This window comes from Talaromyces amestolkiae (assembly GCF_001896365.1).
Source record: "Talaromyces amestolkiae strain CIB chromosome Unknown scaffold6.1, whole genome shotgun sequence".
Lineage (NCBI taxonomy): Eukaryota > Fungi > Ascomycota > Eurotiomycetes > Eurotiales > Trichocomaceae > Talaromyces > Talaromyces amestolkiae.
In genome coordinates, this window is record NW_024468042.1 from 115416 (window position 1) to 132755 (window position 17340).

The window sequence follows — 17340 nt, forward strand, 5'->3', positions numbered from 1 at the left end:
TTCGGGGTGTACGGCCGCGAGACGGCCGCCAATAGAGCTGTAGGGTCATCAGCAGCCGATGCTGGGCGATAGAACGGTGAACATAGCGAAAGGCAATTATCACTGATGAAATCCTCCGGTGCCATACCCAGACATTTTGCGTTTTGTGCACATATGTTAAGTATTGTAACCTGTGAAAAGGACATTGCATTTTGATATGGGTCTGCAAGATAGGTGCCGTTCTCAAGATAGTACGAACTATCCATGGTTTTAGTCCCAGCTTGTAGAAAGGAAACGACATCTTTGTTATCGTCGTCATGAGCTTGGGAAGCAGAGCGACCAGACATAGACGCATCCAGCAAAGTAGTATTCTCAGTCATGATTCGATTCGATAATGACGGTTGCAAGATGACCATCCCTGCGTGATCCGAAAAATACGGTGCTAACATACCATTCATATCCAGTGAACCCATAAGATCTGCGTCCGAGACAAGACTGCAATCCAGAAATTCACCAATATCAAGTGGAATGTTAATTTGGTCTAAAGAATCGTGATGACCGTCTGCATGTATTGCTGGAACATCATCAACAATGAATCGGTCTAAAGTGCATGCCGGTTGGTAATTAGGACTTGTGACTGTCGATCCGATATCAGATGCTGGTAGCGCAATTTTGGAGTGGTCATTTCGAACTTTTGAATCTGGCATATCGCTAATTGATGCTGGTTGGGCAGTGTCACTGGTACTCGGCCGACTTGAAGCTTCGGCTTCTTTACTAGAACGGGGCCTGATTGGTCTTGGTTTCGAACCTGTATATACGCCCTTTGTGCCAGACAGTTGACCTTCTTCTGTTTTATGCTGCTTATGGCGCTGACCTAGTCTGGAGGTCAGCTCCTTAATGACAATGTGGAATTCTCGACAATAGACTTTCAATCTGGCGATCCTTAACTTACGATACAATCTCTGCGCCACCCGATTCTGCTCTTTTCGTGCCGGGGTAATTACGCGCTTAAACTTCTTGTCCTTACTGTTTTCATTTTTGCAGTCACCGGAAACGTCAGCAACGGTGGGGGTCGAGAGCAACGGTCCACGGGGGTGTAGCTGCGCCATGTACCGGTCGTGCCTGATAGCAGAGATGAATCCTAGGTGGACAATCCTCGATAAGCCAAGTTGGCCGCTTGTGCTATAAGACTCGCGGCGCTGTACAGCGTAGATGATATATATGATTTTACAACGTGGCGATTGATAAGTGACAGCCGCTGTTGCTGTCCCCACTGTGCCCGCACCAAAAAGAGAATTCTCTAATTTGGAACAATACAGAAAACGCTTCAAATACCTTTGAAAACCTTCACTTTTCCGGACTGACGCCCAGTAAGCTAGTAATTTTGGTATGAGATAGAAATTTCGAAAAAGTTCGACAAATTGGACACGAAAAAGTGGACCCTCGCAGTATCTAGCATATAATTGGCCAGTAGAGAAAATTAGCCCTATTTTCGATCCGAGTACGGCAATGCGTCGAAACACTTCTCTTCGAATATCCAAGGTCTCTCCAAAATATGAGAAAGGTGGAGAAAAGTGTAAGATTCTATCAAAACCATGGGAATTCATTGTTGCTATGAACTACCGTGGTAATTACTGTAGGGGGAGCTGCGTTGAGAGCAAGAAATCACCAAGACGAGTTGGCTTACCCTCCATCAGCCAATCATAGTGCCACACATGCTAGTAAGCCATAACTCTAAGCAAGATAAATCGAAGAATGATAGTAAGCCATCATTTTTCGTGCTGCACAGCTCCCTATTGGAGTATATTTTGAAGAGCTCTTGGTCATTACCTCGCCTGCTATAGACAGAGAAGAGTTCTAATTGACATAAATACAGAGCCTTTCCTGCACTGAAACTCAAAACGAATCACTGCCAGCTAACGCAAAGTACGTTCTCATCTACATGAAATTGAAGCTCCTCTTTCATATTACTGCCCCATTAATCCACCCAGCAAGTCGCATCGCCGAACTTGAAAGCATCGAGTTTATGCAATGTCGACAGCCAAAAAGTTGATTGTTGTTGTCGGTGCCACTGGCAATCAGGGTTCGTCCGTCGTCAAGCACTTCCTTGCACTCCCAAATTGGCGTGTTCGTGCCATAACCCGCAACACGTCTTCACCGGCTGCCCAGAGCCTTGCGTCACAAGGTGCTGAAGTCGTAMAAGCCGATCTATTCGATATCAGCTCCTTGTCCACTGCCTTTGAGAGCGCCAACGCTCTGTTTGTGAACACGGATTTCTGGGGTTCATATCGAAACTCGACCGCCATAACGGACGAGGAACGAGAAAGATTAGGGGAAGCGTGTCTTCAGCAAGAGGTAGAACGTGGAAAGAATGCAGCCATCGCCGCTGCTGCCCTGCCATCTCTTGAGATATTTGTGTACTCCGCCCTTGGTCCGATGAAGAAAGCCTCCAAAGGAAAATACTACAGATCTCACCATTGGGATTCCAAAGCAACAATTGTCGAATACATTGAGAATGAACAGAAAGCGCTAGCCAAGAAGAGTTCTTTCATCTACCTTGGTGCTTATGCAACCAATCCTTTGATTCAGCCTAGATTCGATCCGTCCACCGGCACTTACAAAATGATCATTCCATTTGATAGAGAATTCAAAATGCCAATAATTCTTCAAAAAGAATCAACGGGTCACTTTGTCCATGCGCTTGTTGAGAATGAAGCGCCGGGAATCAAGTTGCTTGCTTATAATGAATATCCAACCTTGGCTGAAGTGGCTAATCTCTGGACTCAGGCAACTGGCAAGTCTGTTGAGATCGTGTCAATTACCCCTGCCATGATGCATGACCAATTTGGAGTCTCGTGGGAAGTCTTGGAAGCAGCCTTGTTTTTGCCGGAATATGGCTATATGGGAGGTATTGATGGATTTATAGAGCCATCCCAATTAACAAAGCCAGTAGAAACAAAATCTTACAGTGATTGGCTCAAAGGGCAGGACTGGGATGCAATTCTTGAAGAGTCCAAGAAGGAGTTAGACGGCGTCAAGTAATAGCTTGACAGGTCATACAACGAGACAGCTCTACAGAATGGAGTCAAGCAATGTGTGATGTGAAATTTTACGGTTTGGAGGATAGATGTTGAATCCAAGTAATTCACCATTTCATTGTCTCTTTATGCCATGAAATGGTCCACCACTAAGATCTTCAAAAGTGGGAGAAGATTTTTGATTCAGTATCAAGAATTAGAGGTTCATGTGCAGACACTAAATATGCAAGCTCTCGCCTTAAATATGACGTAAAATAAGTCCTAAACCTGATGTTCCACATAGTCGCTGAGTCTTTTTTTTGCGTACCCTTTCGACCTAGCTGACGACCAGGTACGTGTATGGTCCAGAGACCAGGATAACAATATTCAATGCTGCTCGCTCTTGCATTTATGTTCCTACGCTGTTAATTGTTGATGTGTGTATTAAAACTGGAAACTCACAGTTGATAGTGTGTGAATCAAAGAACCTCTATTCCAGAGAGGGTCTGTTAAGTTTACGAATTAGCAAATAATAGATTCAAGACAATGGTAAGATTTTGCTCTGACAATAAACATTCATTATTTATGACGTATGGACAGGACGGATGAGTAAGAACGATGAAAGTATTACTATTCCATTTCAACTTGCGAGACTTCATGCAATTTCTGTATCTTGAAATATATCTCTTTCTTCAAAGCGAGATCTAAGCTCTTGGATATATCGTACTTTAGAACGTAAGTTTCATTGTCTACAGTTGGGGGACTATAGACTTCGTTCATGTCTTATGCGTCCTCTTAATGCGCTCTCTAATAACTGGATTACTGTGGTGATCACCACAGATGCTACGTCTCTATTTCAAGTATCTCCGTTGGAGGTTACGCTTCGCTTTTGAAATGTGACAATATCGCAAAAGATACGTCAACGACGCAAGACCAACCCTAGAGCTGCAATTGCTGACCTGTTTGGTGTTTAATCTTACGAAGCCGGGCTCCGATAATACACGATGATTGATAATGATCTTGAAGGGAAATAGTGAAAAGTTCTTGAGTAAATTTTAGCCCAGTGTTCTCATTAGTTGTGGGTAGATAGATTGTCGGAAATGACTGTTCTATAACCAACCTTGGAAGGCGGATGAATGATCGTAGCAAAACCTATTCTTTGATACATGAATGAGCGAAACAACTTCCGAATCGAAAATTGACAGCATAACAACAATGTATGCATCGCAGAATAAAACCTCCCCCCAATCGCGAAATGAGAAAGGTCGACGTTAATCTTAAACATTTGCCCTGATAAAATATCACCCTATCAATCCAAAACACAGAACCCCACGCTCTTATCAAAAGTTTCGTGGTGACAGACGAATCCCGTTGGTGGAGTTATGAAGTCGTCGTAATCCACGGTCGTAATTAAGCCATCAGCAGGGGCCACATGTTTCGGAAGCGTGCTGGTTGAGCAAATCTTCATTCCTCTTGACAACGTCGTAGTAATTCAAGACCACATGCTTTATCGTGAATTTTAAACAGAGTTTCACGGCAATTCGATCTACCTTCTGACTCAAAAAGATTGAATCATGGGCGATTTGCTGGGGATTCTGTAACACAAAGCCAGTCTACAGGCTATGAATGGTGCAGAAATTGGCGTGCGTGTTTCATGTCGCTGACTTGTCGATCTGTCCATGGGTATTACCTGGATCAGCCCGCTCCATGCTAAGTCTGCCGAGATCGACAGTGACCGGCTCAGTAAAATCAATGATCCTAGCCAAAATCAATCCGTTCTGTCGCAGCAGATTAGACCCCAAGTCACTGTGCTTCTCCAAGAACGATCTACCGGCCCCAATCACAATCAAGTGTGCCGGGAAACGAAACGCCGGCGGTTTAATTCTGCTAATCCCAATTAAGAATCATCAACCTCTAATTACCAGCCCTTCAGGCTTCTACACTTCCTCCCAGCTAAGGGGACTTAAGAGAGTGCGGCAGAGACCAAGCAATGCTACCCCACCAAATTCTTAATTTTTTATAAGCGGACAGGCGATCAACGGAGATGACCCAGATGGATCCACCATGCAATCCTATAGCTAGGTCTAGAAGAGTGTCAGGGGCTGGATCATGAGTTTTGCACCGATGTATTAAACAAACTTCCTGTACCGTATACGAAGTCTGATTTGCTAGTTGGCTGGGGTTGACAGACTATGTGCCAGCATCACGTCAGATGGTCAGACCGCAAAGTGATTTGAAATTTCCAGACCACTGGTATATAAATGAGTGACAATTTCTATTCATGGACATAGGTAATTCTTTTTCGCAAGGGCTTCTGGCAAGCAACCTCGCACTTCGTTCTTATCTTCGTCTTTCCTTGACGTGTCTACTGACACAAACGCTCCTTACTTTCTAACTCGTTTACACCATTCCGAACAAGACACCAATTCCATAAACCATCGAGCGATCTAGTCTCATACACGCCGTCAAGATGCATTTCTTCAAGATCGCCTTTGTCCTTGCCCCGTTGATCGGGTTGTCCGCTGCAAGGCCGCCTCATCGTCCTTCACCCAGCGGCAGAATCACACCTCTGCCATCTTTCAGCCCCTTTCCATCTGTGAGCCCGCCACCAATACCGTCAGTAACCCTTCCGGTCCCTGCGGAATCTGGTTTCCCCGGTGGACCATTCGAGAAGCGAGAGGAGAACGTCCTATTGCACCATCACAGGCCTCATCCGTCCGGCAAACCCCATCCCTCGGGACGTCCTCATCCCTCTGGACGCCCTCAACCGAGCAGCTCAGGCTTTCCTCGGCCTCCAGTTCCATCTGGACCCCATCCTTCTGGTCGCCCTCAACCAAGCAGCTCTGGTTTACCTCCACCACCTGTCGGGTCCGTCTTTCCTAGTGGACCTTTTGAGAAGCGTGATGCGAAGTTTCACCATCACAGACCTCACCCATCTGGCAGACCTAGGCCATCTGGGGTGCCTTTTCCATCGGTAGTGCCCTCAGGTTTCCCTCATCCAAAGCCCAGTGGAAGTGTTACTGTCTAGTTCATATAACTGTATTTGGTGATTCTGCTGGTCTGATAAGAGTTACCAGTGATGCTTTTCTTAGGTGGGGGGATACTTTGAATATCTTTCTGTACAAAAACGTTCAATCCTAGAACTGAAATTTGAGTCAGACTTTAATATCCACCTAGGTACTTGATTATAAAGCCAAGCAACACAACAAGCTGTTCAATCAATACCACGGCCGTATAACCATAGACTTCTACAGGCGAAGCAGCTTTCCAAGGGCTACTGCTCAGTTGAATTTTATTCTTGTCGTGGAATCGGGGTGCCTCAAATAGAGTCTTATGGAATCCAACTTCAAGTAATCTACACAATTTTTGAATACTACACCGTCCAGATAAAACACCTGAGTCTTCATTTCTACATGTAGATATGTCACCTATGCCCTCCCGCGCAAATCCACCACCCCAATAGGTCTCTTCAATGTTGCAAAACATCTTCAACATCTTGTTGGGCGCTGAACACTCATTCGTGCATGTGGCCTATACCGCCATCGGTAAGTTCAAACATAGCCAGATGCTTAATCTAGGCACTATATCTAATACTGTTCAATTGGAGGAGGATAGAGACCCTTGGGTGCATATCTTCTCCCTCGTAGTTGTCATCACGTTGGTGGAAGTCAGACGCCTCGACCATGTTGTCAAGGAGCTTTTTATATCTCTCGTAATGCATATTCGGTCGACTAAAGTTGGGCTCCTCCATGGATAGAATAGGAGGCTTCTGGTCTACCTTCAATTACTCATCTCGTCGCAGATCTTGAAATGATCGACAGTGACAATTGGAATCTCCATGACATTGCCAATTTTTTCAATTCGTCACGCGACAGGTTGGTAATAGGCATTCTCACGCTGCGCAGAGAATCTTACAAGGGAGATTCTTCTCTCCCAATTGCAGCCTCATTCACATTTCCGACTGCGTATTTGAGTATTTCGGTAACCAGCAAAAGAGTACAGGTTCTGGAACGTTATGTGTGGATTAAAAGCATGAACATACGAGTGCGATCCATTTCTCCGATTGGTACAGTGGCGGCCATCGAGAAGAATGCTGCACGAACGACTGAAGTGTGTTTCATCTTCATGTAGTGGATAATTATGGTGTAAATCAACGTCGTGAGAGTGTCGGAGCATTTAGAAATCAAATAGTGACCAGTAACTAAGCTGAGATAAGTTTATGAAATCAAAGACTTTACACCACAGGGAGCCAGAGGGATCATATATATACTTAAGTGAATTCCTATAGCTCCAGGGCTAAAGACGCATCAACAACGAATTTTCACATAGTAAGTACACTAGATTTGAAGTTCAAGCGTCGAATAAATCTGACCTAACAATCCTTATACAAATGGCTAAGCTGTTAGGACCAGTTGAATAATTTCAGATATGGAACGTAACTTGCATATGGGGTTAGGGTTATGTGTGTTGTATGCAATCGATACAAACACGGCAAACATACAAAGAAACAAATCAGCATTTGCACAGCACTTTTCCCTTCGATCATCATCTTTACCACTTCCAACTAGCTTCGTTGCAGCGGAAAGTGACCCTATCTCTTCTGAAATCTAGTGTGTCGCAATCATTTCCCGCGTTTGATGAAATAGGACAAATAGGACTGTAACACGAGATGTCGCTTTGCGTGCTCGGGCTATGGCTCCTATATGCTCTACAATTGATTGAGGCCAGGAGATGTATGATGTATTTGACTGGGTTAGTATGATTATCCGCTTCACCTTTTTCCGCGGTGTTCACATAATTTTCAGGCAGCATGATGTTGTTCCGACCATAGATTTGGTACAAGACATTACACATGTCATCATGGCATTTATGCACTCGTCCGCTTTCAACGTGCCTGGTGCGACTGAATGGCCTCTATTCTCCACTGTTGAAGAGGTACGCTTCAAATTTGTCCCCAACACAGCTGTCATGATCGCCATTGGAGGATGGGGAGATACGGAAGGGTTCTCAAAGGCAGCTACAACAGATAGTAGCAGAAAGCTATTTGCGCAAAACATTAAGAAAATGGTTGATAAAACGGGTGCAGATGGTAATTAGATGTCAATTTGCAACGGAACGATGCTAGTTTTCTGGACTAATCGATCGCATAGGTGTGGATATTGACTGGGAATACCCTGGGTAAAAAAGTCCCCGGCTCTAAGCATTCTTTTTATTAAGCTAACGGTCTGCTTGTGCCTTAGTGGAAACGGTGACGATTACAAGCGCATTCCGAACTCGGAAAAGGCTTGGGAGATTGACGCGTATCCTAAATTACTAGCAGAAATTCGAAATGCGCTTGGTCCGAAGAAACTCATATCAGCCGCGGTACCTGGCCTTCAAAGGGATATGATTGCTTTCACGGAAGCAAACCTACACCAGCTTGCTGAGAATCTAGATTTTCTCAATATCATGACTTATGATTTGATGAATCGCAGAGATAATAGTACACGACATCATACTGGTGTGCAAGTTTCGCGGGAGGGATTGGAATCCTATCTAGATCATGGCATAGCTCCATTAAAGGCTAATCTAGGCTTTGCATTCTTTGTCAAATGGTTCAAGACCGATCCAAAAGATAACAGCAGATGTTTGAGTCAGAAAGGGGTTGGCTGCAAAACAATGTTGCTAGAAGATCCAGTAACTGGAGCAGATCTTGGTCGATCAGGAAGTTTTTCATGGCATGACCCAGTCCCGCCAGAATTGGCAGCCTCTTTCAGTAAGGCAATGAAGCTAGGAAGCTATGACAGCTACGGAGGAGGACATTTCTTCTGGGATCAAGAAGAAAATTTATTCTGGACATGGGATACTTCGAATGCTATTCACCGAAAATTTCCCTTATTAGTAGATGAGTTGGGTTTAGGAGGCGTCTTTGCGTGGGGTTTGGGAGAGGATGCGCCTGATTTCAAGCACCTCCGAGCACTTACGGAGGCTATTGACACCAGCTCAAAAGCTGTCCACTCTTCGGCTCCTCCTTATAAACAGTCAAAAGCTCCTGTTCGGTGGAGGGAGGAACTATGATATAGAGGCTCGGAAATTTGTGCAGTTCTACATTTTGCAATGAGTGTAAAGAAGATTCCCTTTTCTCAGCCTTGATCGTCGGATTCGATGCTTTTCCGGTCACGTGTGAAAGGGAAAGCGTTGGGTTGAGTGATACCATGAACTTGAATGAAATTGTTTGTGAAAAATACAGGATCAAGCTCCTCTGCCGATATTCAACGATGACAGCTTTTCTTCATCATTCCGGTCAACCCAGGAGTCAATGTCTTCCCGTGTTTCCAGGAAGTCTGCTAGAGCAAAGACTTGTTGAATACCAGTAGTATGTCCAATATTACGACAGCGATCGATAATCCAACACCGCTGACTGTCCAATGATGTAGACTGTGCCGCATTCAACAGCGGCCAAAATAGGTGGTAGACGCTTGCAGTTGTCGGTACTTCTGTTTTGGTAATGGGCACCTCGACATGAAGGTCCTGTAGATAATCACAGAACTGGGGAACAGTAGCGCAAATTTCAGAAGTCAAGAATTCCACGACTGTGTCCAGTTCTGCATAGTTGCAGTCATGCCTGGACGAGAGATCCAGCAAGATCACATCAGGGGAACTCCCAGCTCGAGAACGTATTTCTTTGAGAAGTACTAATCGACAAGCCCGAATAAAATTCCAGATGCACGCCATCCACAGATCGGGATAGACGTGATAATATGACCCAAATACTAGTTCTGGGTCTTGCTCTGCTAAAATCCGTTGAAAGTCCCATTCGACTGGCATATTTTCTGCAAGCGTTGATAAATCTTGATCCAAGCCTGCAGCAATATTCACAACCTCTATATTATCGCAGGGTACGCGCAGCTTCAGCTCAGCACGAAATTTGGCCAGCTTTTCCATGATCTCTGAAAGCTTCCAAGCGGGGTCATCTGTGGACAAGTACTTGGCGGCCTGTCTTCGGGTTTCAATCAATTCTTCGGGTATTGGTCGGGAGCGTAGTATGGAGGTCACCAGACGACACCACGATGTTTGCAAAAACAATTGTAACCCATGGTGAGACTTGAGTATCTGATTGGCCCGGAAGGAGATGCATCTCATTGCTCCACTCATATGTGCATCCGTACTTGATAGTGAGTTGATGTTCTCGCAGTTGAGTGTCTCAAATGTACCTAGTAACATCATCGCGACAATCGTAGTACTCTTCGTCGCTTCTGTAAGCGATTGCATGGCTGTTCGTAGGCCATTGAGAGCAAGACCGTAGTATATCCTAGACCTTTGTACAAGCGCTGGGTAGCAGAACTTGAGGCCGTATGCTGCAAGAGTAGCTGCTTTCAAGCTTGTAAATAGAGTTTCATTGGTATCCAGGCCTGTAGTGTATGCAGCAAGAAACTCAAAATGACCACGAGCAACACCAGATTCTCGAAATACGTGTTTTGCAAAAAAGAATGCCGATGCATAGTCATCGATCATTTGCGACACAGAGAAAGGCATCCTCTTTGGCTGCTCTATGAGCACCATGTCGGTCCTATGCGCTGTCGGCCAGGGTGAATCGATACGTGTATCTCTCATCATTGGAGTGCCTATTTTCTTCAATTGCTTGTCGTCGCTATTTTTGCAGTGATATTGAAACATGCGGTCCACCGCATCTGCATACTGAGGGCATGTCCATCCTGCTTTTTGACATTGACCACATCCCGGCAAAACCTGATCACACTAGACGATTGATCACAAATGAGTATGATGGAGCTTTCACGACGGTCAAATCAATGACTGGGGAAAAAAGACCTTAATTTTGCGCCTCCTACAGGTGGGGCAACCTTTGGACAATCTGCCATGTCGAGTCATTGCGATGCTCTGGCATTTGTGTACCGTGGTAAGTAAGCAGAAGTCATATCAATAGAATCAATTGAAGCAAGACAGCAAGAGGACAAAGTTGATGCCTGATGCTGCCTTAATTCTCGGCCTCGGATAAACCGCGGACTCTCGGGGCAATAATGACCCGTGCCCACCATTTCCCCCAAATGGCCTAGTGCAAGTAGCCAGACCAGCTCACGCTAGTCCTGTTCGGAAAGTATTGCGAAACAGCCAATCAGGGGGCTTCAAACTATGATATGCTTCATCTTGAAGGTGCTCTTTGCTCATAGAGTCACCATATCTTACGAGGTCTGTCCGTCAATTAGTCAGTTGGCACGTTCTAGAATCCTTGACAAACATATGTTGCAGCCAGATCTTCCATGCACCGCTGCAATGTGAAGAACGAAGCCCAGGATCTATAAGAAGAAGCCTGTACCTGTGGACGACCACTTATTAATTTCGGTATTTTGTCCCATCAAATTGAGTCAAATCTGTTTTCGACTGATTCATTTTGACAGCACCCATTACTTCTAAGTCTACTACTGATAATTCGTCTGCATTTCATACTACGCCTTGACTTTTCCTACAAAATGACTTCTACTCAGCCTAAAACTGTTGTGGTGTTTGGCGCCACTGGCATCCAAGGCGGCTCTGTCGCGAAAGCTCTGCTAAAAGATCCTCGGACATCTCGGCAGTTCAAAGTCAAAGCAGTAACCAGAGATCCCAGCAAGCCAGCTGCGAAAGCACTCCTTGAGCAAGGGGCAGAAGTCGTCAAGGTAAACCTTTCTACTCCCTGTTTCTCGATCTCAGGATTTAATCACCTTGCGGATACTGATGACTGCCTTCTATGATAGGCTGATCTCGAAGACAAATTATCACTCAAGTCAGTCTTGGCTGGCGCATATGCGGTGTTCCTAGTCACGAGCTTCTGGGATAAAATGGACGCGGCTTTGGAAGAACAGCAAGGGAAAAACGTTGCGGATGTAGCTAAGGTGCGTCCAAAGAGCATTCTTCACAGGATCACCAATCAAGGTAAGCTACTAATCCGAGACATAGGAATCAAATATACAGCATTTTGTTTGGAGCAGTCTTCCTTACGTCTCTCAAGGTAAGAATCAAAACTACCTGTCTTGCTATACTCCTCCTTATCCCTGCTCTCGCCCAGTGCGTCAGCTCTTGTATACGGATGTTGTTTTCTAACGCTCTTCATGCAAAGTCTCTGGCCAAAAATACACTGCAGCTGCTCATTTCGATCACAAGGCTGCAGTAGACGATTATCTCCGCGCTCTGTCTCTCCCATATACGGTTGTGAGGCTTGGCGTCTACAGCTCCGAGATCATCTCCAATTTCATTGCACCCATGCCAGTCGACCCTCATTCCTATGGGCTCTTCTTTAGCGGTGGTGCTACTGAAAGCACTTTGCTACCGATCATTGATCCAACTGCCGATCTTGGAAAGTTTGTTAACGGTATACTTCTTAATCCAGAAAAGACGATAGGTCACAGGTTCAACGTTGCTGAGAAGCTATATACTCTCGGACAAATCACTCAGATCCTACAACAGCAGGGATTGAGAGTCAACTTGCATCCGATAGATATGCAGACATTTAAAGCCGGTCTTGCTGCAAAGGGATTGCCCGAGAGTTTTCAGACAACTATGCAACATGTCGTGGAGTATATAGTAGAGTATGGCTACTTCCATGGCGAGGATATTGACCAAGCCCTCGAAGTAAGTGTTTCTGAGCCATTGCTTTCCCTATCACATATGCCTATAGCTGACTGATATATAACTAACAGCTCGTCACTGAACCCCTCACATCCTTTGGAGATTCTGCCAAGGCAGATTCCACATTCAATCATCTTCTGAAACAGCAGTAGCATCGCTTGTGTCAGGATATATTGAGATGAGTGTAAGGTATCAAGCTGTACCTATGGCTTTGGTACCAGACCAAGAAGGTCAACTTGAGACTATATTGACTAAAGTATGCAAAATTCAGTTTTAAAACTATTCACGTTCATTCATAAACGCTCTCAACCTTAATAACATCCCACTGATATAATATATGAAGATCCAAGTTTGTATTTAACCAATTTCTCAGTTTCTAAAGTGATACATATACTATCAAGAACAGAACATAGACTCTTTCGTGATCTTCAAAATCCTCAAGCCATTCATTAGTTGCGGTCAACTGCTTGATAAACCTTAAGTTCTCAAACAGCAATCACGAGAGCCTCATCGAGATGCTTAGCATTATTAGAATCCATAATAAAGCCCCATCTCGGTAACAACTCCTCCCTCAAAGTATCGAGAATGAGTTCTGTCTCCTACTTAAAACCTACAACAATCAGTTCGGTGGCCCCACTCGAGTCGACGATGCGCTGTGTATGCGGGTGACGACTTGATCGTAGACCTTCAAAGCGATCCTTGCCTCAGCAGTTATTTGTCTTGATTACCCCAATTAACGTGGAGAAAATAAGACTGTTTTCCAATGGATACTCCCCGTCCAGAAACTTGCCAAGTTGTGGTGGCATGTGTAGTGTCTATGATACACGCTGCCTCAGCTACGTAAGTGCTAGTTGGCGAATGTTCCTAAAGGTACATGGCTGTATATTGGGGATGAGTGCAGATAGCTGCATCGTAAAGACCAGTTATCCGTGATTACTGTGGCTTCATTGAAAGCGCTTCATTTCGTAAATCGTTCACAGCTCTGTACAATTGTGGTGGCCAATCTCGATAAACCTTTTTAGATAGTCTGCGCTCACTGTCCGCTGCCAATTTCTTGAAGCCTCTGCGTCCTTCTCATACGAAGCGAGAATAATTTGCACCATTTGACGTTCGCTTAGAATGTTGTAAATAAAGTATGCTCCATTTTCAACCCACGAATACTCGCGTGCATCCTCCTTGTTGATGTAATAGTTCCCGATACTAGACTGCGCTTCGTCATAAAGCCCCGTGGTCATGATGGCCCATGCACCTCTGTTTCTAGGAAAAGCCGATGGGTCGTCTCCCTAGGCAAAGAACGGTGCCGTGGATGCCATCGGCGCCAACCAGAATGTCGCACTCATGAGTCGTAACATCAATGAAATGGATAGTAAGAAAGCCGTCAACCTCTTTATTTCTGGTTTCGACATAATGATTCAGCTTCTTGGAAACATGCATGCGCTCCGGAGGCACATTAGCCAGCAATTCTCGTAGAAACATAGCACAATGAACGATGTGCACAATGCGTCGCCATCGTTGTCATCATTGTCATCGTTGTCATTTGCTGCACCTGCTTTCTGGAGACACTGCGAGGCTGACGGGTCCATGAGGTCCCTAGCGTCGAGCGCGTTTCGAGCAGCTCCAATGGCCACACCGGCTTCCTTAAAGGTCGGTGACGACTCGAAGATGTGTACATCTAGGTGCGAATAAGTAAGGAATGCATGAAGGAGGAACGCTCAACCCCCGCCAATTGTTGCAATTCGAATAGGTGCAGAAGTCATGGCCCTTGTGTGGATACTGCCTAGATAGAGGAGGGAGGTAAGATTCATGTTATGCAATTAGCGGATTGAACGGTACTGCGAAACCCTAAAGCACTATGCCTTGGACATGTGATAAACTGATATGGAGGCTTCCCGACTTTTCGCATGGTCGATAACACGAGCCTTGGAAGGAATGAAGCCAATGAAAGTAGAGCGGTCATTAGGTAGGTACACGCCTCCCCGTATAAAATGCGGGACGTCGCTACGTATCATTCATACCATAAATTACGAATAAGTCAGCCAAGAACATGTTGATATAAAGTTTTTTTACGGTAATACGCAGTAATCGCAGCATCGGAGCAACCACACCTAAGAAGGTTAGCTCCGGAGAGCATTCGATGGTTGTGATTGGTCCGCATTTAGCACCAACTCCGAGCTTTTATTCCGCCGATATTGATGGATGTTCATCTTCGCCTTCATCTACAAGAAAGGAGCCACATTCAGCCAATTCAATATGCATCCTTCTTTGAAGAACCAACTAATATAGGGCTAGTGCCGTTGTGAGGCCACTGTCGTTCAACGCTTACTATCAATTACTTCCAGATCTAGAACGAGAAGCGCTTCGACTTCCAAATCATGTATTTGCAGGAAACCACGACAATGCGTCGCAATGGCAAACCGCAGTCTTGTGAGCCATGTCGCAAGTCGAAACTTAAATGCGACCACACCCGGCCTGTGTGTGGCCGATGCGCGACAAGAAATATGAGTCAAAGTTGCTTCTATCACCCTTCGCCCATGACAAAAAACCCCATTCCTGATCCGACGCGTGGTAACTCTTTATATAATTATAGGGTTGGCAAACTGACCAGTCCAAAGTATGTGTCACCCTAACAATCACTCATGCTACTTTGATGTTCATCCGGAGACTAACATATGAGTAGACCTCCACATCTGGACAGGAGCCCGAGCATGTCAAGCCCGGCTCTGAGTGTACGTCTAGCACCTATTTCATCTCAAAGCTCGCCGAGGTTGGAAGTCTCAACCTCGCCAGGCTATCTTGGCTCAACAAGCTTCTCAGCAGTGCTATCTGAACATCAGAAGGAGATMCCTGCCGATGTCGATGTTCCGTCTGGAACAGCAATGGTTCTGACAGCAGCCGAGCCAGACCCAGATCGCGCGCAATCGGCTTTCCGGATATTGGCTTTATTATACAGCTTGAAATTTTTCGATTCTGTCACTAGTCGCCTCTACGCCAGCAAGTGGTACAAGACGCTGCCCCCTTATATCATCGATAAGACACTATACGAAACGCGACGAGTGTACGACAGCTTTGAGTCTGCTCACGTCGAAAGCCGGATCAGAGATTTTGCACTTAAAATATTTCAGAACTCATCCCGACCAATGCCACGAGCTAAATCTATGACAGTTGATGAGTACATTGCTACTTTCACCGGGCGTAACACTCGCTGGGAAACCATTGCCCTTATTCTAGCCACAGCGGGCTGTGGCTTATTTTCTGTTACGGAACAGGATCCAGTGTTTACGGAATTTAGGATGACCGGTGACACCCAAAGTAATGCCGAGTTGAAAGAAAAGCTAGTATTACAAGTCTCAGATGCAACCACCAATTGCTTGATGTTTTGCGACCATGCTGCATCCTCGAATGAAATCTTCGCTTATGCACTGCACGCGGACGTGATAATGAAGACGCAGCAGTACGGTGATTCCAGTGAGTTTGCTATTCCTTCATTTCCGACTTGTAGATAGAACGAGGGAAACATTATATACTGATCAGAACAGGCTATCAAGCATGGCGTCGATTGAGTGATCTCGCAGCTGCTGTGTACGCCTCTGGGTTACACCAGGTGGACGGTCCTGCAGACGGAAACTGTCCATTCTTTCTCAAACAGTTGAGGAGAAACTGCTTTGCTGCTGCATTTTACACCGACAAATGTGTTGCAACATTTGTGGGACGGCCTCCCTTGATCAATTACCGATATTGCTCTCTCATTCTTCCATACGATGTTGATGATGACGTGCTATTTTCTGGTGGAGATGTCGAACAAGAAGTCCTTTCAAGGGTTGATGTGAACGGTTGGGATAAGAATGGCGTCCCGCGTCGTCCAGGTGTCAATCGTATTCGGCTGCAGCTGTCCATCTGTCGTGAAGAGATTCTCGAGCTCGCACTTGGTGAGGGCTATCAGCGGGACATGCCTCGTAAAGCGGAGTACGTTTTTATTGATGTTTTTTTGTTTTTTTCACCTCTGCAGTCTCTTCCCTTGTCCTTCTTTCTCCATGTCAAATATTAGCTGCTTCTGTCGTCGACTTTGACTAACATTGGGAACAGGCAGATTTTGGAACGTGCGCAAAAGGCATGGGGTCAGTGCCCGGCTCATCTCCGATATGACTGTCTTTCGCCAGAGGATCTCGCTCGCCCTTTACCCGACGGGTGCCAGATGATGTTTTTAATATACATTGACTATCTCCATAGTCAGTTCCTGCTGCACCGGGCTGTGATTAAGCACACCAATGTAGGCCATGTACCTTTGTTTGACACCGCCAGACAGTTGTTGACAACCGTTCTTCGGATCTGTAACGATCGAGAAGCCAAACTAGACCGAAGCAAACAGGTCTCTTGGGTTATGCTTTATTATGGCCTTCCAAGTGCGTGCGTGCTTGCTTTTGAAATTCTGCGTCAAAATCAGAAGCCAGGACCCCACCCCGTCGTACTTCCACGATCTGAAATCATTCGCAATCTAAGTGTGTTTGTGTCGTGTCTTGCCTGGGTTGCGAGCCCAAGTCCTAGCCACGGAAACTATGCAGCCTGCAAGGAAGTTGAAAAAAAGCTATCACGGATATTGGATCAAATCTTGGAGCCCTTTCCAACAGTAACCCCCCATGAGGATCTCAGTTTTGTTGAAAATGTGGCTTCGGGTTTCGAACCGTATTTGGATTGGAATCAATTCAACTCCTATGATTTCAATTCCGATTATTTCTCAATATAA

The 17340-nt window shown here is 45.4% G+C and overlaps 5 protein-coding genes across 5 annotated transcripts; 4 read left to right on the top strand and 1 right to left on the bottom strand.

Moving 5' to 3' along the window:
• Positions 1-2010: 2010 nt before the first annotated feature.
• On the top strand, positions 2011-3021 carry BHQ10_003643 (uncharacterized protein; the record flags this gene model as incomplete). Its single annotated transcript, XM_040875922.1, has 1 exon — positions 2011-3021. The coding sequence occupies one exon, from the start codon at positions 2011-2013 to the stop codon at positions 3019-3021; it is 1011 nt and encodes a 336-aa protein (XP_040732147.1).
• A 2445-nt stretch (positions 3022-5466) lies between these two features.
• BHQ10_003644 (uncharacterized protein) lies at positions 5467-5974 on the top strand (the record flags this gene model as incomplete). Its single annotated transcript, XM_040875923.1, has 2 exons — positions 5467-5653; positions 5703-5974. The coding sequence occupies 2 exons, from the start codon at positions 5467-5469 to the stop codon at positions 5972-5974; spliced, it is 459 nt and encodes a 152-aa protein (XP_040732148.1).
• Positions 5975-7856: 1882 nt separating this feature from the next.
• Positions 7857-9053, top strand: BHQ10_003645 (uncharacterized protein; the record flags this gene model as incomplete). Its single annotated transcript, XM_040875924.1, has 3 exons — positions 7857-8085; positions 8147-8174; positions 8237-9053. The coding sequence occupies 3 exons, from the start codon at positions 7857-7859 to the stop codon at positions 9051-9053; spliced, it is 1074 nt and encodes a 357-aa protein (XP_040732149.1).
• Positions 9054-9227: 174 nt separating this feature from the next.
• BHQ10_003646 (uncharacterized protein) lies at positions 9228-10538 on the bottom strand (the record flags this gene model as incomplete). The annotated part of the gene is made up of 1 exon (XM_040875925.1): positions 9228-10538. One exon carries the CDS (start codon positions 10536-10538, stop codon positions 9228-9230), a length of 1311 nt encoding a protein of 436 aa, XP_040732150.1.
• A 926-nt stretch (positions 10539-11464) lies between these two features.
• On the top strand, positions 11465-17340 carry BHQ10_003647 (uncharacterized protein; the record flags this gene model as incomplete). Its single annotated transcript, XM_040875926.1, has 8 exons — positions 11465-11650; positions 11729-11866; positions 11931-11982; positions 12091-12602; positions 15277-15325; positions 15387-16064; positions 16136-16562; positions 16683-17340. The coding sequence occupies 8 exons, from the start codon at positions 11465-11467 to the stop codon at positions 17338-17340; spliced, it is 2700 nt and encodes an 899-aa protein (XP_040732151.1).